General features: G+C 39.1%; 2 protein-coding genes across 3 annotated transcripts; both read left to right on the forward strand.

The window, feature by feature from the left end:
• Positions 1-4,210: 4,210 nt before the first annotated feature.
• On the forward strand, positions 4,211-21,559 carry LOC137823179 (uncharacterized). Of its 2 annotated transcripts, none has more exons than XR_011083077.1 (12): positions 4,211-4,460; positions 4,811-4,870; positions 4,953-5,120; positions 6,147-6,213; positions 18,418-18,626; positions 18,737-18,841; positions 18,935-18,968; positions 19,082-19,167; positions 20,050-20,091; positions 20,184-20,261; positions 20,399-20,974; positions 21,112-21,559. XR_011083077.1 is itself a non-coding variant. In XM_068628347.1 (12 exons), the coding sequence occupies exons 1-11, from the start codon at positions 4,254-4,256 to the stop codon at positions 20,453-20,455; spliced, it is 1,113 nt and encodes a 370-aa protein (XP_068484448.1). In that variant the 5' UTR covers positions 4,211-4,253; the 3' UTR covers positions 20,456-20,468; positions 21,184-21,559. The 2 variants fall into 2 exon arrangements, 1 of the variants encoding a protein (XP_068484448.1); XM_068628347.1 differs by having other exon boundaries at positions 20,399-20,468; positions 21,184-21,559.
• A 2,512-nt stretch (positions 21,560-24,071) lies between these two features.
• On the forward strand, positions 24,072-25,550 carry LOC137836672 (uncharacterized). The gene is made up of 2 exons (XM_068645364.1): positions 24,072-24,900; positions 25,084-25,550. Exons 1-2 carry the CDS (start codon positions 24,072-24,074, stop codon positions 25,548-25,550), a joined length of 1,296 nt encoding a protein of 431 aa, XP_068501465.1.
• The last annotated feature ends 1,012 nt before the right edge of the window (positions 25,551-26,562 follow it).

A 26,562-nucleotide genomic window follows, 5' to 3' on the forward strand; every position in this document is an offset into this window, starting at 1 on the left:
AATCCTCCAAGCTCAGATGGAGGAACTGCGACAAAAGGGGATGGAAGACCATCGTCAACATGAAGAAGATAGACGCCTCCAAGAAGAAGATAGACGCCGCCAAGAAGAAGAAATCGCCTTATTAAGATAGCAGAATGCACGACTCCAACAACAGGTCGATAATCCCGAACGAGAAGGCCAATCCCATATGGCCGACCGAACCGCCTCTCGCATACCTACACCTGCCAATACCAATCCTGCTTCCAGAGCTGAAACAGTCGAAAGAAAGTCAAGTAAAAGGGGTCATCCTTTTACAGACGAAATTATCACCACTCCACTTCCTGACAAATGGAGAGGCCTCGTCATTAAACTCTATGACGGCTCGACCGACCCGGACGAACACTTAAATGTCTACAAGACGCAAATGACTTTGTATACCACAGATAACAATGTGTGGTGTAAAGTATTTCCCACGTCGCTCCAGGGAGAACCTCTTACCTGGTTCACAGAGCTGCCTCCAAACTCCATTAACGATTTTGACATCCTAGCCGCAAAATTCTCCACTCAATATGCCACTAGCCGACCGCATCACATGTCCTCCATGTCTCTCCTAGCGGTACAACAAGAAAAAGGTGAATCTCTTAGAACCTTTCTAGATAGGTTCAACAAAGCATGCATGAACATCCGAGGGCTCAAACAAGAGGTTGCATTGCACCATTTGGTCTCGGCCATCTGACCGAGCCGTTTCACTGAAAGTCTCATCAAGAAACCACCTCAAGACATGGAGGACCTTCGAACTCGAGCAACCAAATTCATGCAAATCGAAGAACACATTGATTACCATCAACGGTTCAAAGCTGTCGGATTCGGAGCCCTTAAAGACCAAACTCAAAGTAAAGAAAGAGAAGTCGAAACCGAACGAACCGTCCGAACCACTCTGAGGTCCGACCGGAATAGGGGAGGCCGAATCCCCAGGTTTAACAGTTACACCCCTTTAACTGTGCCGAGGGGACGAGCCCTAGATGAAGCACTACAAACGGACCTAATCCCGACATTGAAGCAGTATCAAACACCACCGAATGCAGATACTGCTAAGCGTTGTCAATACCATCAGAATTTCGGTCACACGACCGAAGGATGTCAAGCTTTGAAGGATAAAATTGAAGAACTCATCCAAGCTGGCCATTTACGGCAGTTCGTCAAGAGGACAAGGAGTTCAAGATCCCCACCACGGAATACTGACCGTCCTTCCCGTGGTGTCGACCGGTCGTACCGTAACGATTACAAACACCACACTGACCGTAGCCAGACTTCACGAAAACGCAGCGAAAGCCCCGTTCGGCGTACACGCGCCCGTAGCACAAGTCCCGACCGAAGCGCCCGACCTCGCCAACGAGTCCGCGAAGTCATCAACATGATTGCTGGACCCGTTAACTTGGGCGAACCGAACCACGAAGTTAATTATATAGCTGGAGGCTTTGCCGGTGGCGGGTGCTCAAATTCCGCCCGAAAGAAACATCTCCGAGACATCCAATCCGCTCATGCTACCACAAGGAGGCGTCCACACATACCTCCGATCACCTTCACTGACGATGACTTTACAGCTATAGATCCAGCCCAGGACGACCCTATGGTAATCACTGTCGAAATTGACAAGTTCGCAATTGCCAAGACCTTGGTCGACCAAGGTAGCTCAGTCGACATATTATACTGGGAAATCTTCAAAAAAATGCGCATTCCAGAATCAGAAATTCAACCATATAATGAACAAATTGTAGGGTTCTCAGGTGAACGGGTCGACACTAAGGGGTATATAGACTTGTATACAACCTTCGGTGAGGAAGATGGTCTCCACAAAACAATAAACGTACGATATCTGCTGGTTAACGCCCAGACTTCTTACAACATCCTGCTCGGCCGGCCGTCTATCAACAGATTAAAAGCCATTGTTTCCACCCCACACTTAGCCATGAAATTCCCTTCTGCCACTAACGACATTGCAACCATCCATGTCGATCAAAAAACTGCTAGGGAATGCTATGTAGCAAGTTTGAAAAGTGAGCCAACTCGACGACTCTATACAACCAATACGGACGACCGAGTCCCGCAAAAACGAGGACGTTCCCCCACACGGCGTTCCGGACGACACATGTCCCGTCGTCAAATGATAGCCCTTGTTGACCTCGACCCTCGCATGGACGATCCCCGTATGGAAGCAGGAGAAGACTTGCATCCATTCCCGCTTCGCGATGATCGCCACACTACGCACATCGGTACTTCGCTGAAACCGGACGACCGAATGGCCATCGGGACGACACTTGTTAAAAATGCCGATCTTTTCGCCTGGACGGCCGCTGATATGCCTGGCGTAGACCCACAAGTTATCACTCACCGATTATCACTGTATAGAGAAGCTAAGCCAATAGCTCAAAAGAAAAGACATATAGGCGAGGAACGACGTCAAGCCGCACGTGAGGAAGCCGACAAATTGTTACAGGCTGGATTCATTCGGAAGGCCCATTACACCACATGGCTAGCCAACGTGGTTATGGTGAAGAAAGCGAACGGAAAATGGCGTATGTGTGTTGACTACACAGACCTCAATAAAGCTTGCCCAAAAGACTCGTATCCTCTGCCTACCATTGATCGTCTCGTCGACGGTGCAGCCGGGCATCACATCCTCAGCTTCCTTGATGCCTACTCTGGCTATAATCAAATCCAAATGCACCCGGCCGACCGGAAGAAGACGGCCTTCATGACTGATTCCGGCAATTTCTACTATGAAGTGATGCCCTTCGGACTCAAAAATGCCGGAGCCACTTATCAAAGACTAATGGACCACGTATTCCACGACATGATTGGTAGGAATGTTGAAGTCTATGTCGATGACATCGTCGTCAAGTCCGACTCATGCAAACAACATATTGCCGACCTAAAAGAAGTTTTTCAGGCCCTCCGCCAACACCAGATGCGACTCAATCCGGACAAGTGTGCGTTCGGCGTCGAGGGGGGGAAGTTCTTAGGTTTTATGCTAACTCATAGAGGCATAGAAGCTAACCCCGAGAAGTGCAGAGCTATCTCCGAAATGCGAAGTCCCAACTCCATTCAGGAAATTCAGAGACTTATCGGCCGACTCACCGCACTATCCAGATTTGTTCCTAAACTCGCCGAACGAACGAGGCCCATCGTCCGACTACTGAAAAAAGCATCCCGCTTCGAGTGGTCGACCGAATGTGAGGAAATTTTCCTCGATTTGAAAACTTTTTTATCAACCACGCCGGTCATCCAGAAACCGGACGCACGAGAACCCATCATAGTCTACCTCGCCGTTTCACACGAAGCCGTCAGCTCAGTCTTAGTGCAAGAAATTAATTTTGAAGAACGACCGGTTTACTTCGTCAGCCGCGCCCTTCATGGCGCCGAAATCCGATACCAGACGATCGAAAAGGTAGCAATGGCCCTCATCATTACCGCCCGACGAATGCGTATGTATTTTCAGAATCATCGGATTATTGTTCGGACAAATTACCCTATTGTAAAGATCCTCACTAAGCCAGATTTAGCCGGACGAATGATCGGTTGGACGATCGAACTATCCGAATTCCATATTCAGTACCAACCACGCGGAGCGATCAAGTCGCAAGCTCTCGCCGACTTCGCAGCTGAACTCACTACTTCTTCAGCCGAGACCGAACATTCATCATGGATCTTATATGTTGATGGCTCCTCCAACGAGAGGTCGTGCGGCGCTGGAGTTGTTTTGGAAGACCCCGGCGAGATTGTCATCGAGCAAGCCCTCAAATTCGACTTCAAAGATTCAAACAATCAGGCCGAATATCAATTTCTCCACTCTCCTGTCCATTAAGTGAGAACAAATAAAATAAAATTTTAAAATTAAAAAATCTTTATTTAATAAAGAAGAATATTAGTTTTAAAACAGAAAAGTAACTAATTTCTCCACTCACCTGCCTAGAACAAATAAAATAAAATTTTAAGTTAAAAAACGCTTATTTAATAAGGAAGAATATTAGTTTAAAACAGAAAAGTATCCAAAATGTTCAAATAACCAAAATAAATTGATAAAACAAAATATTAAGTAAGGATAAAGTAGGAAAACAATTTAGAGCAGTTAAAGTGGGAATAAAAAATAACACAATAATAAATTAAATATTAATATAAAGATAAATTAGGAAAAAAAAATTAACAAAAGTTAGGAGAGATCCTTTATAATAAAAACACGGATCAAATCAACTAAACGAAGAACTGAGAGAGATATGGAAGAATCCGTGAAGAAAGGCACTGTGACCTCACTGGCGTCCCTGTTCCCAGTAGAGGAGGCGCAGAAGGCGGCGAAGCGCGTCGAAGAAGCCATTGCCGGCAAGCACAGCGAGCTCGATTGCGTACGAGGTTTCATCGCCGACAATAACAACCTCGTCAACCTTGTCCACAAACTACCTGAAGAACTCTCCCACGATATCATGGTAACCAAAAAACAAACCCTTTTTCACGGGAAATTAATATGTAATCCAAGATAACTGAGTTTTTTCTTTTCAATTTAGGAGGAAGAGTGAGTAAAAGCAGAAAACTTTAGGTACTGTTTTTAGAGTTATCATTAGAATTGATGTTTTATCTCGATAATTTTATCAATCTTTTAATGCATGTTTTATTCGACATTTTGTCGAGTTATAATTATATTTTTGTTTGAAGAATAACAGAAATAATCCTGAAGTATTTTATCGAGTTTAGTTCTTATGGTTAATTTCACCCTTTTCGTGTTTCAACTCTTATGTTTTTCTTTTGCTAAACCGTTTCAAAATTATGGGGTTCTTAGGTTCCGTTTGGCAAAGCAGCGTTCTTCCCTGGTCGTTTGATTCATACCAATGAGTTCCTGGTACGTGTCTTCCCCTTTCGATTCCTTGATTGAATCTGCGCTTTCTCAGTGGCAAAAGGTTTTGTTTTGTTTTGGTTGTTAGGTTCTTTTGGGAGAAGGGTATTATGCAGAGAGAACTTCGAAACAAACAGTTGATATTTTGCAGCGAAGAGGGAAGTCCTTGGATTCGCAGGTTGATTCCCTTGAGGCTAATATCAAGGACCTTGAAGCAGAGGCTTCGTTTTTCAATGCCACAGCTTCTCAAGTAGCGGTGAGGGTTCACTTCTTTGTTTTGCTCTTCACTTTAATGATAAGTTGAATTTGATTTGTGTTTAGGCAATTTTTACGGTGAGTGACACTGTTTTCTGTTTTAGAAGTAGGTTGTGGTTTGATTGTTGTAACCATTTAGACCCTGTTAGGATAAATTTATGTGTAAGCACCTGCACTTGCAAGAGAAGGAAGTAAGAATTTAAAATGAATTGAGCTTTTCTCATAAGAAATGAGATAGTTTCTAAAAGAATTAGTGTATAGTTTTAGATTATGAAAAAAAACTTAATTTGTTTTACTTATTTTCTTCTCCTATAAGTGCTTGTTTAAATGCTTCTATTATGAGTTCTTTTATAATAAGTGCTTAGTCAAGTTGTTTACCCAAACACATCATATATTATGATATTAGAAGTTTAGTTTTTTTTTAACAAACCAATTAGGGTGTTGTTAAACTCTACCAAAGACAGAAACATTGAGCTAAAACCATGTGTTTCTAAGACAACACGAGTGCTTTATTTGCATTAAGAAATAGGAACCAATACAATAATAAAGGAGATTTTATATCCTCTAATAACAAAGATATGACACGAGAAAAAGGAACCAATTAGCATGAGTGTTTCTGTTTTCCCTAGAGTGTTGAGCTGAAACCATGTGTTTATTAGACAACACGAGTTTTTTTATTTATATTGAGAAAAAGGAATCAATACAATAAATAGAGGAAATTTGATATCCTCTAATAACAAAGATATGATATGAAAATAAAATGTTTTTAATAATACATATATAATCTAGATATTTGTGATTATATAGGATCACCTCCCTATTTCTGTACTTAGAACAATATATCTCGTTACATAGGATCAACTGCTTATTTCTTTAATTATAAGGTGTTTTACTCTATCCTCACACTATGCTACATTTCTTTTATGATATTCTCCTTTTGTGTTTGTATGCTTTTGTTAGCTCTTGATCTTGATATTTTGATGTTTGTATAAATTATTAATTGCTGTGGTGGTTTAATTTCACACAGGAGGGTCTTGTGGAGATAAGGGAAGATTATGTGGAGAAAGACTTTAATGAAGGGGAATCCAAATCAGGCATGTTCTAGCCTTATATATATATATATATTGTTTTTAATTTTCCCATTATTCAAGGTTGATATAAGATGATAGTTAAAGTTCATGATAAATAGAAACGGGTAGAGAGAAGGCTGGAATGTCTGGATAAATTGAAGTCTTTTGTCTTAGATTTATATTTATTAAGATTATACAAATAACAGTAATTCCCATCCTCTAACAAATCAGATATCATTTATGCATTACTTTGACTTTTACATTCTACTACGATTTGTTGGCAGTAGCATTTATGATTTATTATTTTGATGGGTGTGCTGATATTTTGTTTGGATTTGCATGGAAGACTTGAATTTTTGTATCATTCATCTTAATTTCTGCACTTTTGTTTTCTATTTTATGATAAACAAATTGTAGAGCTACTTATAGTTTTTTTTCCTCATTTCTTACTTATCTCCAAGCTATCAGCTTTCAGATACTACTTATTTTATTCAAGTAATTCATATAATGCTGAGTACTTCTCTCCTTTGTTTTGTTTCATTTTTTTCTTTCACTTTTTGAATACTAGTAGTTGAAAGAAATAATGGTTATTTCTGATGTGATTTACAAATATGATTACAGTCTCAATTTATAGACTCTTTACTAATTAAGAAAGGAAATAATAGGTAATGAAAACAAGAAATAATGAGTGATTAAAGCTGTACAAATCAAATCACTAACAAATTTGTCATAATAAAGAATAAAATCTGCACTTAATTACTAAATAATTCTCTTGATTATGCAACACACCCACTCAAGCTGGTGAATGTATATCTATCATTCCCAGCTTGCAAGTAAGATCTTTGAACTGTTTTATGGGAAGTCCCTTAGTTAACATATCTGTCAATTGGAGTCTTGAAGGGATGTACTCGGTGGCTATAAGACCATTATCCAACTTTTCCTTAATAAAATGTCGGTCTATCTCTACGTGCTTTGTTCGATCATGTTGAATTGGATTGACTGCAATACTGATAGTGGACTTATTATCACACGCCAAACCCATAGGAGCTTCATAATTTATTTTGAGGTCATCAAGTATGATCTTCATCCATAATAGTTCACAAACCCCTTGAGCCATGACTCTAAATTCTACCTCTGCACTTGATCTTGCAACTACATTTTGTTTCTTGCTCCTCCATGTCACCAGATTTCCACCCAAGAACATGCAATAGCTTGTGGTGGTTCTCCTATCAACAATTGATCTTGCATAATCAACATCAGTATATACTTTCATGGATAAGTTTTCTCCCTTTTTGAATAGCAATCCTTTCCTTGGAGAGGCTTTGAAGTACTGAATAATTCTATTTACTGCCTGCAACTGTCTTTCTCTTGGATCATGCATAAATTGGCTAACCACACTAACTACATAGGTTATGTCTGGCCTAGTGTGTGATAGATAAATGAGTTTTCCCACAAGTCTTTGATATTGTGTCTTCTCCACTTTTGGGTTTTCCTCATCATTCCCAATCCTATGATTTTGCACTATTGACACTCCTCTGGTCTTACAACCCAACTTACCTGTCTTTTTGAGAAGATCAAGGATGTATTTCCTTTGAGAAATAAAGATGCCCTGTCTAGTAAGCAACTTCTATTCCAAGGAAGTACTTCAGCTTCCCAAGATCCTTCATCTCAAATTGAGCAGCCAGTTTCTCCCTCAAATTTTGTTTTTCAATCTCATCATCACCTGTAATAATCATATATCATCTACATAGACCAAAAGTAGAGTGAGTTTACCATTATGAGAATGTTTTATAAACAGAGTATGGTCACCTTGGCTTTGTCGGTACCCCAAAGATACCATAGCTTGAGTAAACCTTCCAAACCAAGCACGAGGTGATTGTTTAAGACCATGCAAGGCCTTCTTAAGTCTGCACACCTTATTCTCTTCATTAACATTACCATAGCTCGATGGAATCTCCATGTATACTTCTTCCTCCAAGCTTCCATGCAAGAAGGCATTCTTAACATCAAACTGATGCATCTCCCAATGAAAGTGCGCTGTCAAGGAGAGAATAATTCTGACTGTATTCATTTTTTCTACTGGAGCAAAAGTTTCCTCATAATCGATCCCATAGGTTTGAGTGTACCCTTTTGCAACCAACCTTGCTTTATATTGATCCAACGTGCCATTAGACTGATACTTCACTGTGTATATCCACCAACAACCCACTGCCTTCTTATCCTTTGGTCTCTCTACAATCTCCCAGGTCTCATTCTTTTCTAATGCCTTCATTTCTTCATTCATGGCTCGAACCCAGTTTTCATCCTTTAAGGCTTCTTGTACTGATGTAGGGATTCTAATAGAATCAATAACTGAAAGAAAACTCTGGTGCTGCATAGAAAGTTTTTCTGTAGACACAAATTGAGATATAGGATATTTGGCACAAGATCTTTTTTCTTTTCTCAAGGCAATAGGTAAATCATCTAGGTTAGTTTCATTTAAAGTATCCTCAAAAGTCTCATAAGTATGAGTTCTTACCTCCGGTTCGGACAATTGAAATTGCTGTTCGATCAGGACGGGTTCTTGTTGCCTTCGTTGGTATTGTTTCCCAAAGTATCTGTCCTCATTATTCTTCTTTGGTAATGATGTTGGTATATGGTCTTTGTCATTCTCCCTAAGAACGAAATCCTGCAACAAAGGAAAAGGTGGCAACTCAAGGTCCTCAACTTCTTGAATACTCTCCCCCTGAAGCTGAGAACTAGGAAAGAAAGACTCTTTTTCATGGAAGGTGACATCTTTGGAAATATAAACTTTACGACTTTGAGGATGATAACATTTGTACCCCTTTTTGTTGGGGGCATAACCAATGAAGACACATTTGATGGTGCGAGGATCTAACTTACCTCGATACGGACTATGAACATGGACAAAAGCTGGACAACCAAAGACACGACTCTGAAGACTAGTTAACATGGGAATAAAAGGATAGAATATGGTCATAAGCTGAATAGGAGTAACACCCTCTAGAACCCGAGAGGGTAATCTATTAATAAAATAAGTGGTAGTCAGGACGGCTTCCCCCAGTAAGATTTTGGAACAGACATTTGGAAAAGTAAAGCTCTAGTTACCTCAAGGAGATGACGATTTTTTCTTTCAGCAACCCCATTTTGTTGAGGAGTGTCCACACAGGTTAATTCATGAGCAACTCCATTTTCCTGAAGAAACTTTGAAAGGTTCTGGTTTACATATTCTCTTCCATTATCAGAACGTAATCTCTTAATTGGACTTTCAAATTGTGTTTGAACCATTTTGTAAAAATTTACAAACAGGTGAAAAACTTCAGACTTATCTTTCACGAGGAATATCCAGGTAACGCGAGTACAATCATCAATAAATGAAACAAACCATTTTGCACCTGAGATATTAGGAATAAATGAAGGTCCCCATACATCAGAATGAATAAGATCAAAAGGTTTTGAACTTCTATTATTATTTGAAGGAAAAGTTATTCTATGGTGTTGAGCAAACTGACAAACATCACAATGAAAAGACTCAACCGATAATTTTGTAAATAAAACAGGAAATAAGGATTTTAGGGTACTAAAAGGAGGATGTCCAAGACGTCTGTGTTGAAGCCATATCTGAGAAGATGACCAAGATTCAGTGCCTTGCTGAAGACTAGAAGTGTGTGCTTGTAGTTTAGCACATTTTTTAGTTTCTTCCTGCTATAAGTAATATAACCCGCCCTGCTCTTTAGCAAGTCCAATTGTCTTCCTCGTGGCAAGATCCTGAAAAACACAATGGGAAGGAAAAAATGTCACTGCACAATTTAAATCTTGGGTAATCTTATGAATAGACAAAAGGTTATTAGATAGGTTGGGAACATGAAGCACATTTTTTAAAGGGAAGGAAGGTTGAAGGTAGATATTACCACGACCAGTAATGGGGGTATTGGAACCATTAGCTACAGTAATATGTTGGTTATAAGATAAGGCATTGTAGGATGAAAAATAAGAGGAATGAGGTGTCATATGATCAGTAGCACCAGAGTCTATAATCCAGATATTCTCAGTACCAGAAACATTAAAGGATAAGAAACTAGAACTCTTACCACTCATGGTTAAAGAACAAGAGCTAGTCTTACTAAGAGAGTTCATGAGAGCTCATAAACGTTCCAACTCTTCTTTGCTGAGTGAGGGGACCTCCTCTGCTTTTTGAGGGAAAGGTAAGGTCGTACTTTCAGAGTCAGATGATGCTTGATTAGCATGCCTTTGTATGGTACCTTTGAATCCTCCAGTACGTTCCAAGACCTTCTCCTTTCCATGAAGTTTAAAGCACCTTTCCTTAGTATGACCTATCTTTTTACAATAACTGCACCAACGATCTTGTGGGAGGCTTTGTGGGAGGCTTTCTAAATGAAGGAAATGAACCTTTTATAGGGCCCTTGCCAATCGCCACAACTGAACTATCAACAGAGTTGTTAGTACTTAGAGCTGAACTATCAATGGAGTTGCCCCCATCCAACATTACTAACTCCGAGTTTCTTCCCCTTGTACAATATCTATTTATATCTAATAATATCTAATAATATCTAACGGAAAAGAAGGTTGAAGGTGGATGTTACCACGACCAGTAATGGGGGTATTGGAACCATTAGCAACTGTAATATGTCGGTTACAAGGCATTGTAGGATGAAAAACAAGAGGAATGATGTGTCATATGATCAGTAGAATCTGAGTCTATAATCCAGATATTCTCAGTACTAAAAGCATTAAATGATAAGAAGCTAGAACTCTTACCACTCATGGTTAAAGAACAAGAGCTAGTCTTACTAAGAGAGTTCATGAGAGCTCGTAAACGTTCCAATTCTTCTTTGCTGAGTGACATGACTTCCTCTGCTATTTGAGTTTCAGAGTCAGATGATGTCTGATTAGCATGCCTTTGTATGGTACCTTTGAATTCTCCAATACGTTCAAAGTCCTTCTCCTTTCCATAAAGTTTGAAGCACCTTTCCTTAGTATGACCCGTCTTCTTACAATAGTTGCACCAACGATCATCACAATTAGGCTTTCCAAATGAAGAAAATGGACCTCTTTAGGGGCCTTGCCAGTAGCCAGAGTTGAATTATCAACAGAGTTGCCTGCAACCAGAGATGAATTATAAACAGAGTTGCCAGCAGCCAGAGCTGAATTATCAACGGATTTACCCCCATCCAACATTACTGATCTTCGAGTTTCTTCCCCTCGTACAATGTGAAAAACTTTTGAGACAGAAGGGAGTTTTTCCTTACCCAAGATCTGAATCCTAATTGGATCAAATTCAGAGTTCAATCCAGAAAGAAATTTAAATATTCTCATCCTTTCAAGGAATTGTGCTAGTGCGATAGAGTCATCTGTGCACTTCATTTTCAAATTTTGATATTGATCTAATTCGATCCATGAACCATTCAACATACCATAATAGCTTGTTACTGACAGGCTCCCTTGGCTGGTATGGAAGATCTTGTTTTCTATCTTGTAACATGCTGCAATATCTTTCTTCATAGAGTATGTTTGACAAAGGTTTTCCCAAATCTCCTTAGCAGTGGAGAAGAACATACAATTTCAGCTAATTGCTGGTGTCATAGAATTCCATAACCAGGTCATGATAAAAAAAGTCTTCATCGTCCCAATCTTCATATTTAGAATCCGTTTTGGCTGGAGGGTTCCCATCTAGGTGATTCAATTTCTTCCTTCCCTTGAGAGTAGCACGAACCAACAGGGCCCATTGTAGGTAGTTGTTTTCATCAAGACGATAGTTGCTTTGCAACACCTGCAAATCAATGGAGTTAAGAGGGGTTGTATTTTTAGCCGACATTGGTAAGAGTTGACAGCAATAAGACAAAACTGATTGGGCTTTGCAGGAAAAAAAAACTGGTGGTGGTTCTGTTTGGAAAATAACGCCGGTCAACGACGGTCAGCGGCAGTCGACAGTGGTTGGTGGCGGTCGGCAGTGGTCGGCGACCAGCGGTTGTAGTGACGGTCAACGACACAAAGTGGTAGTAGTCAATGGAGGAGAAAAAAAATTACAGCAATGAAGGTTGTCCAGAAAAGTAATTTCAACAATGAAGGCTGCCCAGAAAAGTAATTGCAGCAATGAAGGCTGCTAAAAAAGGATTGCAGAAGCAGAGTCTCCCAGATCAGGAGCTCTGATACCAAGTTGAAAAAAATAGATGAAATTTATTTATGATGTGATTACAGTCTCAATTTATAGACGATTTACAACCTAATTAAGGAAGAAAATAATAGGCAATGAAAGCAAGAAATAATGAATGATTAAAACTGTATAAATCTAATCAAATCACTAACAAATTTGTCCTAATAAAGAATAAAATTTGCACTTAATTACAGAATAATTCTCCTGATCATGCAACACTAGTCAAAAGATGTTTGGAATAAATCAATTTTTTGTTTTTGTTTTACTTTTGTTGGAAGTAAATAAACCTAGATATACACAATAACTGTGATACAAAATTAATTTGAAGTATAGAAAATCTCATCTCATAAGCTAAATGCTAGAACTTTAAAATCGGTATATCCCATTTTATTGAGCTACTCAGAAAAAAAAAATGCTTAGAATTTAAGTTGCAAGCAAAGTTAATTGTTTTAGTTTTAGTTTATTTTGTGACTTTGTTAAAAATAAATTTGTATCTTTTATTTGTTAGAATATATGGTCTTAAATGAGAGGGGAGTGAATTGTTTAAGAGGGGTTTTTGGAAACTTTTTCAGATTTAACAAATTTTTTTTGTGTGAATCCAGAACATGAATCAAGTTAGCCAATAATATAAGCAATTAAACAGTAAAGCAACAGAAAAACAATCGGTTGTTTATATAAACAAAACTTAAAACAGAATTTAAATGAGTTCAAAGTAAGAGAGAGATACACCAATAGTTTATATTGGTTCACTCTTAAGCCAAACGCTACATCCAGTCCCCAAAAAACCACTGGGTAATCCACTAAGCAATCAAACCAGATTACAAAACACAAACCACCAAAGTAGTGACCTTGAACCCTTCCTTTGACAAAACACACCAGGAGTATTGATCTTGACCCCCTCAAGAACACACAACACTCCTTGGCTACACAACACCAGAAATACAGTAGATTTAGAAGGGATTACACTTGTTCACAGTACAAACTAAAATCAATACAATTGTAATCCTATTCCACTCTCTTTGAAAACCCAAAGCTTGATATGAATGTTCAAATCTTAGAATCAACTTTGACACAATTCAAAAACTCAAATCTGTTTCTTTTACTTGTTTGAAAACATAAACAAACTAATTATTCAAAAACTCAAAGATTGGTCAAAGTAATTAATGAAGGAGTGTATTCAGTTGAAAAACATTTAAGGCATATTCAACATTCAAAACTGAATTCTATTACGATTTTCAAAGAAACAATCGGTTGAAACCACGAAACAACCAATTGTTTGGTTTGACAGTTAAGTCAACCAAACTAAAACAGTTTTCAACTTTTTCAAAACTCCTAGTAAAACAACTAGTTGATTCGACAAAACAATAGGTTGTTTTTCACTTAGTTGGAAAAACACTTGATTTCAAAAAGGTTTTAAATCACATCAATTTTAGATTCAACAAAGGAGTGGATCACATTCTATTCTACCCAGATTCCACCCAAACACAACAGCAACACCAGCCTTTCATCAAACACTTTGGATTTGAATTCTTCAAAGCACTTGATCACTCTTGATCAACATTATTCGCTCTATTAAAAAATTTGTCAATATCAAACACTAATGTTATATAATAATAAAAAAAGACAAAAGAATACATCTCAAACCGATTCCGAATTAGATAATAAGACCTTGGAGACAATAAAATGATATAGTAATTTCATAAATATCTACTTCAAATATGAGGTGGCATATTTTTATAAATAAAATTATGCACGAGCATTTATAATTTTGGTTCAAATTGGATTGAATTAGTTTTCAAAATTACATTTGAAATCTGATCCAGTCTACATAATAAGTTTATATTTTGGGGTTAGGGTGTTCATGATGTCTAGTTCAGTTTTTGCAGTTTATTTTTGATAAGTTTATGAACAGTATATGAATTAGACATTAAGGATCTTTTCAGTAGGCAATAGGTTGTTTCTCTCTACAGATCAGGCATATTAAATGAAAAGAAAGAATAGGGTCAATCCCCTGTGTATATTGAACTCATAGGGTTATGTTTATATAGAAAAAAAAACATATGGACTAAGAAACCCATTACATAAATATGAAATATATAACAATATCTATAATATCTCATAATATCTAATAATATCTAACACTCTCCCTCAAGCTGGTGCATACAGATCATATCTGCTAATTGATTATTTGAATTAACAAACTCAGTCTTGATATCTCCCGATATAATCTTTTCTCGAATGAAATGACAATCAATCTCAATATGTTTGGTCCTTTCATGAAAAACTGGATTTGAGCTAATATGAAGAGCAACCTGATTATCACATGTGTCATTTGAGTGATCTCTCCAAATTACAATTCTTTAAGTAACTGTTTAAGCCAAATAAGCTCGCAAGTAGCCGAGGCCATAACTCTATATTTTGCTTCTGCACTAGATCTTGCCACAACACTTTGTTTGTTGCTCTTCCAAGAGATCAAGTTATCACCAATGGAGACACAATAACCAGAAGTTGATCTTCTATCAGATGGAGATCCTGCCCAATCAGCATCTGAATAGCAAACGACTTTAATATGGTTATTATGACCATATAACAAACCTTTTCCAGGAGAGCCTTTAATGTACTTCACTATACGAATTGCCCAATCAACATTTGAATAACAAACGACTTTAGTATGGTTATTATGACCATATAACAAACCTTTTCTTGGAGAGCCTTTAATGTACTTCACTATACGAATGACTGCATTCCAATGTTCTTCACATGGAGAATTAAGAAATTGATTCACCACACTGACTGCAAAGGAAATATCTGGACGAGTAACAATGAGATAGTTCAATTTTCCAACTAATCTCCTGTACTTTTCAGATTAGGTAGAAGCTTGACATTGGGATCCATGGGAGTGTCAACAGACTTTGAATTCATCAACACAATTTCCTCCAAATATCCAATGCGTATTTTATTTGAGAGAGAACAATACCAGTATTGGATTGTGCTACCTCAATCCCCAAGAAATATCTGAGTTTGCCAAGATCTTTGGTCTGAAAGTGTTGACAAAGGTGTTGTTTTACTTGTGAGATGCCATGGTGATCACTGCCTGTAAGAACAATATCATCAACATATACTACGAGATAGATACACCCAGCACTCGAGTGACGATAAATAACTGAATGATTTGCTTCACTGCGAGTCATACCAAACTGTTGAACAACATTGCTAAATTTTCCAAACCAAGCCCTAGGAGACTGCTTGAGGCCATATAAGGATTTGCGAAGACGACAAGCCAATCCAGCAGACTCCCCTTGAGCAACAAAATCGAAAGGTTGCTCCATATAAATTTCTTCCTGCAAATCTCCATTAAGAAAAGCATTTTTGACATCCAGTTGATAAAGAGACCATTGTTGAAGAGCAGTCATAGCTATGAATAAGCGAACAAAAGCCATCTTTGCCACTGGAGAAAAAGTATCACCATAATCTAAACCAAAAATTTGGGTATAACCCTTAGCCACAAGACGAACTTTGAGACGATCAAATAGTACCATCAGGACCAACTTTGATAGGAAAATTCCACCTACAACCAACAACAGATTTCCTAGATGGTAAAGGAACAAGTTCCCAAGTTCCACTATTCTGAAGTGCATTCATTTCATCAAGCATGGTCTGACGCCAACCAGGATGAGCTAAGGCATCACCTACAGTTTGGGAATGGATACAAAAGCAATAGACGAAAGGCAGGTATAAAAGGGTTGAGATAGTCTATGGTAACTCAAAGCAGTATAATGTGGAGAGGGATTACGGGTAGAACGTATACCTTTACGGATAGCAATAGGAAGATCAAGTTCAACTGTCGGAGGTTCAACTGTAGGAGCCGGAGGGGGATGAGGTGTTGGGACTAGAATAGAGTTAGCTGATGGACGATGAGACGTTTGACGACGACTATACACCTGAAGAGTTGGTGGCGGTGGTGAATCGTTAAGTGCACTAGGGACAACAAGAGGAATATTATGAAGACATTGAAGGAGTAGGAAAAGACTTAAAATAAAGGGAAGATTCATTGAAGGTGACATCTACTAAAATAAAATAATAGTTTTAAAAGGTGAGAAACATTTATATCCTTTTTCTGATCTAGTGAACTCTAAAAAAACACATTTGTGTGACTTAGGAGATAATTTATCAAGACCAGGACTAAAATTATGAACAAAACATGTGGACCCAAAAACTTTGGGAGGTAAAGAGTGGAGAAGGTCATGTGGAAATAAAATAGAATGGGGAATTTTGTTATCTAAAACTAAAGATGCCATGCGATTAATGAGATAACATGCACTAAGAATAACATCACCCCAAAAATGCTGAGGAACATCACCATGGATTAAAATAGTATGAGTTGTTTCAACAAGATGTCTATTCTTGTGCTCAGCTACCCCATTTTGTTGAGGTGTATAAGCACATGAAGTTTGATGAAGAATACCATGAAAAACCATAAAATTTTTAAAAGAATGAGAAAGATACTCACGTCCATTATCATTGCGCAAAATTCGAATGGAAATTCCAAAATGATTTTTAATTTTATTGTAAAATATTTTAAATATAGAAAACAACTCAGAATGGTTTTCCATTAAAATTACCCAAGTACATCTTGAATAATCATCAATAAAAGTAACAAAATACTGAAATCCTAAATTAGACTTAATACGACTTGGTCCCCAAATGTCAGAGTGAACTAAGGAAAAAAGGAGATGAAGCACGTTGTGAGACATTACTAGGAAAAGAACTACGAATGTGTTTCCCTAACTGACATGACTCACACGATAAAGTAGACACATTAGACAAACTTGGAACAAGCTGCTGCATCTTGGCAAGACTAGGATGACCCAACCGAGCATGACTGAGAGATGGAGAATCCATAATCGGGCCAACATGTGCAGAGATTTGTAGTTGATAAAGTCCATGAGACTCACATCCGGTGCCAATCATCTGTCCCGAACTCCGGTCCTGTAAAGTAACAAAATCTTTGGTAAAAAAAATAACACAATCAAAGGAACGGGTGAGACGACTAATGGATAATAAGTTAAATGGTGACCTTGGGACATATAAAACATTATCCATAGATAAAAAAGGAAAAAGATTAATAGTACCAACACCATGTGATGATACCCTATATCCATTGGCCATGGTAACCGAAGGTAAATAACCTGTCCTAGATAGGGAATAGAAAAAAGATTTATTACCAGTAATGTGATCTGGGGCACCTGAGTCTAGAACCCAATGGCCAAGGGAAGTAGACTGAGTGAGGGTTCTGACGATCCTCATACAAGGGAAGTGGACATCCTTGTGTATATTGAATATATAGGGTTATGTTTATATAGGAAAAGAAACATATGGACTAAGTTCATTATATAAATATGAAATATCTAATAATATCTATAATATCTCGTAATATCAAATAATATCTAATTATATCTAATAATATCTAACAAGGCAAAAACTCAGAAGTCAATATCATAATTTATCTGTGTCCAATGATTGTGTGATGAAAAACATGCAAAAACTAAAGCAGACACTGCACAATCTGATTTCCCTATCTCTGTTTGCATCCCATTGTCATGTGTTGGATACCAGTATAGCTGCTTTCCTTCAATGGAATGAATAGGTGGATTCACTGGTCATTTAAAAACCACCAAATTCATGCATAGCAGCTGGATGTCTAAAGTAAAGAGTCTATATTGTTGTACAATTGTAACTTTGTAAACCTGTTATTTTCCCTTTAATTAGACTAGATATATGTATGGTAGTTTAGCTAATTTATAGGAAAAAATATTGGCTTGTATAAAACAATATTTGCAGAAGACTTCTCCGACAGAGCTCACAGTTTTTCCTGCTCTTTCTCCGAGCTTAACAGTTACCGATGTTAATGTGTGTTTTAGATCATGTCTATTCTGTTCAAACTTTATTTCATGTTAGTGTAGAAATATGCATCAACCAATGACCATGCTTGTAAATAATATGATGGCAACTTTGAAATAATTATCAATTGAAATGTTAATATCCTTTTCCAGGTCAACTACAGCAAGATGTTCCTAAATTGGGAAATGCTGCACCTAATGATGGGGAATATGCTCGTATTCTGGCAATAATGGATGAACTTGAGAAAGAAGAGCTTGCTGCACAAAGTGGCGATCACAGTGATGAAAATGATGATAGTACTGGTGATTTTGATGAGATGTCTTATCAAGGACATATCGATAACAATCTCCAAAATTTAAAAGTAATGTTTTTATTACTTGGTTGAATTTTGTCTTAAAAATCTTGTTTAGAGGTTACGATACGAGCACAATAGACTTTGATATAACTCCTTTTTTGTGACTGCTCGAACAGGATTTTCGTCAAAGTGCACTACTGGATCAGACTAATAATAAAATTACAACAGCTGAACTTCCAGAAAAGCGATATCGTAAAGAAGATATAGCTGATCAGTTGAATGTAAGATACCATCTTCCTTTATTATAGTTCAGCATTAAAGTTTAGTATGCTATAGAAGAATCATGCTTTTGCATTCTAATTTTAAAAATGCAGTTTGCTAGACTGGGAGTGCAATCTACTGTCAGAGGTTAGTCCTCAATAACTTACATCTCATTTTCTTGTCTCTGCATGTTTAGTAGTTGTGTCAGCTTTTTTGCATCCATTTTGAAATTAATTTTTCCATTTTTTCTGAACTATCAGAGAGTGAAAAACTTTTAGGATCCATTTATCCTAGTGAAAAGATTCCTGTTGGTTCTCGTGATGAAACTATGACATCGAAAACTGAGGTATGATGCTCGTGATGAAACTTTCTGTGTCGTGTTTTATACTGCTTTTGAACTAAATGGTGGTACTGCCTTGCTTTGCTTTGAGATAACAGACTAATGTCTATTTTGAAGTGAGAAACAACATGCAATTTATTATTTTTCAGCACGCCTTTAACTGTATTGAGGTTTTATTGTTCACTTTTCTCTTAATTAATACATACCAGAGTACCTCTTGGTTCCCTAAATCCCCTTCTTCCTTATGAGCCCGCCCCACACGATTATCAACAACAGCATCACATTTTTCCAAGGTTACAAACGGACTTGGATCCTCTCCTGGAGAATCATGTTAAATAGATTTTAGCTATTTTGTACTTGATATAAAGGATTTAAATAAAAACTAACCACCTATTATCCCACTAAATTAGGCCTTTATGTTTTTCATTGTTGTTTTATTTGGTTTTTATTTTAACCATTAAATGTAATGATAAAAATAATAAATGGTTAAGATTTATTAAATATGATTGTGAACAGGAGAGGATCCAGATCCGTTACAAATCTGCAATTATTCAGTTGTGTAAACTTTTGTTTTAACCATAGCATAAATATACAGCCCTGAAGGGCTCAAGGCTGTTATCTAATTGTAGGATACTTAGGTTTCATTTAAAAGCTTTAATGAGAAAGCTATGGTTCGGAATAAATGAAGGCTGAAATTTTGATATTTTAAATTTAGTCATTGTATGTTGGACTTAGAATAAGGTTGTATCTGGTGCTTTGAACAGTATTCTTAAACAGTTATTTAAAAATGTTAACAAAGAACTTGATGGAAAATTGTGCAGATGCTTTTACCTTACAGCATTTCAGGAGAATTGATCCTTAACATGTATACAACTATTTCCTTTTCAGGTTGAACACGAAACTGCTAAACCATCATTTGACAGTCGCAAGGTGTGTTTACACATCGTAGTTTTTACACTCGTTAGTGTTACTTCCATGCGACAAGCACAACCAATATTTTTTCGTGTAAATATTTTCTGCAGGCTTTTACTGGTTCTATTATAGAGCATGCTGAGAATATAGAAAGATCTTCAAGAGAACAAAGTTCTGCTTCATCACAGGTAGATTTAATTTACTGATTATGTATGTGGTACTATTGCCCATAAATGAAAAGATTTTATAAACATGGTTTTACATAGTGCTTTGCAGTTTCATCATTAGTTTAAATCTATGCTAATCACGAATTTGACTTTCACAGGGTTCTGGTTCTCAATCTTCAAAACCAGTTTCCAGATTCAAAATGCAGAGAAGTTAAATATATAGAGAAGGTTGGAATTTTGTATTTGGCATTCTAATGGCGTAGCATCCACGTTCTAGGATGTGCTGCTGGAGGTCAAAAGTAGAGTAAAATGAGGATAAACCGATTTGAAAAAATTTAGGACCTGTTTGATTCTGTTCTCACTTTTTGTTTTTGTTTTAAAATTTGTTTTCTAAAATATGCTCACTATTCAACAATTAAATTTTCATCTAAAATCTATTTAAGTTTCAAAATGATTTCCAAGTGTTTTAAAAGACCAAAATATAGAAACTGTTGTGAGATGTTATTTCATCTTCTTTATTCTATTATTTGTTCAATTCCTCAAGGGACAGTATTTTTTGAGAAAGAAATGTTCTGAGGGAATAAATTCTTTAAAATGTTATTTAGGCATAAACAGTTTACAAAACCGATAACTTTTTTTTTTGAAAAGAGTGAACAAAATAATGCTTTAATGTTCTTGGCAAAGGAAAAAAGTGGAAGAAATATAGAATTTGACATTTTTATACAAAGATCGAGGTGTATTAACTGATTTATCCCTCCTTATTTTCACCTTCTACGTACTTGTTATTGCAATTATTATCATTGAAATATTCTGAAGCGTCTGAACTATAAATTTGGTTCATTATTCCTTGGAAACCTTTTGCATATAAGAGGCCAGTAAGAATCACAAATGTTATTAATCTAGCTTTAATTAACAATGAAAACCTTTCATTTTCTGATGGCAGATGTCTCAACTTAGAATCAATCACTAGAGCTATGGTAAGGAGAATACAAGAAGATTAAGACTGTTACTGATGACAGATACACTCTTTTATACCTGTTCAAAAGTGTGATAACCTAATGTAAATTCTAGAGTAGGATTTAATTTTTTTTGTTTAAAAGTAGAGTAAGCTTTTTGCTTGTATTTTTGTTTTAAATTAATTAGGATTAGGGTTAGGTTTGTAAAACCTATCTAGGATATAATTGTGTTTAATTATGATCCACATTAAATTTTAGGTTGATCATTTGACCTAAGGTCACATGTAGCACACCTTGAGCATGCTTGTCTTGTGACTTGATTTAGACACTTAATTCAAACCTTTTACATTTGAATTTTTCCCACTCTTTTGCTTGTAACTTGGTTGGTCCTCTAACCTATAAATTGGGATATTCGGCTTATATTTTAATAGATTAAATATGAGTGGTATATTGCTAAATTACAAGTCTAAGCACTCTTTTGTGTAGTCGTTTTAGGATAGACATTTTTTGTCTCATTTTTCACCTCTTCCAAGTGATATAGTCGAATCAATCACTCTCCACACTCTTCATGACAATTATAAGAAATCCATGACTCCAATGAAGCTCTTCTTGACTCATTACTTCCAATAGCTTTTGCCAATTCTCACCCAATTTTAAGAACAACCCATTTGGATGAAGGAGGAGATGCTATCTTGTGTTGTGCAGCGATTAGATGATTTAAAGAAGAAAGAACATTTACTGGAAAAGACAATATTTAATCAGTTTTAATTGCAATGTTCCAACTAGTTTCATGGGAAAATGAGATTTTAATTAGTGCAATTAAATTGAGTTTATTGTCTTGGAATTGAGACAAATTAAAAAGCTGTAAAAAAAGATTTAGTCAAAATCAAATCCCAACAAACTGTAATGAGTCAAACACACAATGACACATGGACAAGTTCTTTCCTTTTGCATGTCCATCCACGTTAGCAGAAAAAAAAAAGCTACTTTCGAACTTTCACAAAATTGTTAGCACATAATAAAAATCAGTCAAAATAAATTGCAATTAATTGAAAAATTAATTGAGTAACAAACATTACCAAAATAAATCAATTATTATTTTTTATTTTAAATCAATTAATTTTTCTTAAGAAACATGATTTAGGTAATGATGCCTAATTCAATTTTAAGATTATTAAACCTATCACGTGTTAGTGGTTTACTAAACAAATAAGTTAATTATCTTGTTTAATGTACTTAGTACGTAGAATGAGAATTTTTGTTAGATTTATAGCACTGGTGTTATTATTTCATATTTACCCCAAAGTCACCTCGTTGCTTCAGCCATAAAATCTGTACCGTCCCGTCCTCGGGCGTTGACCAAAGATCAGAGTCAACGCATGGTGGGGCCCCTCAAGGGACCCAAGGAAGAGAAGTCAACAGGTTCACTGCTCGAGTCATCGCCTCGCAGAGGCGTCACCTAAGTGAGGCGTCGCCTAAGTGAGGCGTCGCCCAAGAGACCGCTCGAGTCATCGCCTCGCAGAGGCGTCGCCCAAGAGAGGCGTCGCTCAAGAGAGGCATCGCCTAAAGAGAGACATCGCCCGAGAGGCTTCGAGCCTCGACCATACAGAATAGTAGTAAGGAGAAGAGAAAGGTGGCTTCAAGGCCATAAGTCTAGCACCAGAAGGGGATATCCTGACTCGTGAAGTACCCATGCCACCGCTGGGAGACCCTGGAACAAATACAGTCCATGAGAGGGCCATAACCAGGGGAGAACCACGTGCATGGTACGAGGGAAAGGTAGATCTACCCCCAGGGCAAGTAACTAGTGATTGGGGCGTATGAGTTGGCACCCAGAAAGTCAACCCACGTGCCAGAAGCACTTCGCAGGCTCACACGATGGAATAACCCTAAGTAGGGTTGCGACGCTGTGGGACCCTCTGCACAGAATAACGATCAAGTCAGAAGGGCACGTGGCAATGCACACGTGCTCATTAAAGGTTTTAGTGAAAGTTTGCCAAGGTACGCGTTAATTCAGTTAAGATTCGAATGTTCCAAGGAATGTTTTTATACACTTTCAATGCGCTTTAACGCGCTTTAAAGATGAGAGGTGTATAAAAAGGGACCTTGGGAGCATTTTAAAGGGATCGAAATTTTAACCTAATACACACAGATACACAGAGCAAACCCTAGTTGTCTTCGCGGCGCACTCACAGTGAGCACAAGGCAATTAGGGCGACATAGTTCTAGTCACACGATTCCAGTCATTCAGTACAATTTTTTCGACCACCTCTCAAAGGTGTGTCCCCTTTTGATGTTTCTCGCTAAGCTGACTTGATCGTCGGAGTGCAAATGGCCGTGAGGGCGCCCCTTTGTTCACTTCTTTCAAGTACTCACAGACGGAGCAAGACGCAGGTGCCCTAGCTCGCAGGGACAAGCCACGCGCAAAGACGAACCCGGTCAACCGGCGGGAACATTTGGCGCCCATCGTGGGGCCGATCTAAAACGTCAGTCCCACCACGCAAGTTTCTCAGTTCCAGTTCTTATAACCTAGATAAGTTGAGAGAGTTTCCAGAAAGCCATGACCACGAGACCAGCACGCGCTAGGAGTGAAGAGATGACCATGCAACAACTCATGGGCATGATGCAAGGGCTGCAGGACGCAATGGTAGCCTCGAAAGCGGAGCAAGAACGCTTGCAGGCGGATCTTGCAGCTTCTCAGGCGAGAAACGATGAACTCCATCGAGCCAATGAGTAGTTACGCCGTGGATGGCGCGATGTAGACGGGCCTGAGACTGCCTCCCCACCTAGGGAATTCACCACACAGTTCTCACAGGCGATCTTAGGGACAACAATCCCCAACACGTTCACAGGGCCCAAGGTAACCTTCACAGGGATGGAGGATCCCGAGGCGCACCTCACGGCGTTCCACATACAGATGATGCTGGTTGGCGACTCTGATGCCGTAAAATGCAAGCTCTTTATGAGCACTTTGACTGGGATGGCCCTGGATTGGTTCATCAGCCTCCCAGAGGGTCACATCACGTCCTTGGCACAACTCTCACGACTATTTAGAGAGCAGTATTTAGCCAACAGGGCCCCAACCCCAGTCTCGTACGACTTTTTCGACGTGAAACAATTCCAAGGGGAGACCCTGAAGGAATACATAAGTCGCTTCGGAGCGCAGGTGGTAAAAGTGGGTACCACAGAAGAGCCCATGATCGTGTACGCATTTAGGAAGGGGGAGTGTCCCGGATCTTTTAGCAAATCGCTCAACCGCAGCCGCCCCAAAACTTTTGCTGAAGTGAGGCGTCGGGCGGTAGAGCACATTGCCTCGGAGGGCGAGGCATACGAGAAGTGCACGATTGCTGCACCTGCGCGACCAAGGGCGCAGATACGCACACAACCTGCTAGGGTCCACGAAGCTGCCACAGAGAAAAGGAACTCAGACAGGAAGCGCACTTACGAGACAAGGAGGGCCCCGCCAAGGGGTCGAGCCGAAGGAAGGAGAGAGGGAAGTAGACCACTAAGGCACAACTTTGTGGTGGAACTCAAAGACCTCATCGTTGTACCCAACATAGCTGACAGGTTGAGGCCACCAGTGAAGTCTGACAAAATTCTAGGGCCTCACAAGGAATCATGGTGCGAATTCCACGAGGCGTTTGGGCACCATATTAACAACTGCTTGGTGCTGGGCTATCAGTTGGAGGAGTTTGTGAAGAATGGTTTCTTGAAAGATTATCTCGCTGGGTCCACCACGACCACAGTCCCGGCGACGCCAGAGGAAGGTCAAGCGCATGAAGTCCCAACTCACGGAGAAGTGCACACCATCTCTGGCGGCTTTTCTGGAGGAGGGCCCACTGCCTCTCAACGGAAGAAATAAGTGAGGTCAGTGAGTACGGTTGCAGAGGAATTTCCAGACGACCCATGGGAGTCAGATCTCGTTTTCACAAGGGCTGACCTGCGGGATGTGGTCCCACACGACAATGACCCAGTGGTTATTTCAGTAGTCACGGCAGGAAGGAAGGTGCATAGGGTTCTCGTTGACCAGGGCAGTTCCGCAGATGTCATGTTTTGGTCAACTTTCAACAAGCTACAGCTGTCCCCCGACCTTTTGAGACCCTATACTGGATGCTTGTATAGGTTTGTAGATAATCCAGTAGAGGTACGAGGCTACTTGGAGCTGAGGACAACGTTCACTGATGGAGCGGTATCACGCACCGAGAACATCCGGTACTTGGTGGTCAACGCCAACTCAGCCTACAACATTTTGTTAGGCAGACCTGCTTTGAACAGATTGAGGGCGGTGTCCTCCACGCGCCACATGAAGATGAAGCTACCAAATCTTAGTGGTAAGGTAATTGTGATCAAGTAGGATCAAGAAGAAGCCCGTAAGTGCTATGTAAATAGCCTAAAGACAAAGAGAGGTGTGGTCATGGTGATTGAGCGACCATCTGTTTCAAATTCGCAACTGGAGTTAGAACCATTGAAAGAGGTGATGCCCGCGAAGCCCACGCCGGTCGAAGCTACCTCAGGGGCGACGCCTATAGAAGAAGCACATACAGAAGGAAGAAACGGTGATGCCTCGCCGACGGAAGGAGTACACGGAGAGGCCTCGCCCACAGAAGGAGAGCCAGAGGAGGCGATGCCCGATGCATCCGTTGGGGCGACGCCTATGGAAGAAGACTCCACGAATGAGTCTCTTACAAAGAATGTACAGAATGAGCGACCCCGACCAAAAGATAACATAGTAGAAAGACAAATAGGGGGTAAGGTGTTCAAATTAGGACGCTTGCTGAGCCAAGAAGAACAAGAAGAGGTAGCTGCAGTAATCTCACGCCACCTAGATGCTTTCGCGTGGACTGCGGCGGATATGCCAGGGATCGACCTAGATTTTTTGTGCCACCATCTCACCATGGACGCAAAGGTTCGCCCTGTGAGACAAAGAAGGAGGAAGTTCAACGAAGAGTGATGCCTCGTTGTGAAGGAGGAAACACAGAAGCTGCTCAGCGCTGGGCACATCAGGGAGATACAATACCCTGAGTGGCTAGCCAACGTGGTTCTAGTAAAGAAGGCAAACGGAAAATGGAGGATGTGCGTTGACTTCACAGATCTGAACAAGGCGTGCCCAAAGGATTCGTATCTGCTGCCTAACATCGACGCATTAGTGGACAGCGCCTCGGGTTGCAAGATGCTGAGTTTCTTGGATGCGTTCTCAGGCTACAATCAGATCAAGATGCATCCCAGGGACGAGAGCAAAACGGCGTTCATGACGGAGACATGCAGCTACTGTTATAAGGTAATGCCGTTTGGTTTGAAAAATGCAGGCGCCACCTACCAGAGGCTGATGGACAAGGTCCTGATGGAAGAGGCCCAAGCACAAGCCC

The sequence above is a fragment of the Phaseolus vulgaris genome, chromosome 11, assembly GCF_000499845.2.
Source record: "Phaseolus vulgaris cultivar G19833 chromosome 11, P. vulgaris v2.0, whole genome shotgun sequence".
NCBI lineage: Eukaryota > Viridiplantae > Streptophyta > Magnoliopsida > Fabales > Fabaceae > Phaseolus > Phaseolus vulgaris.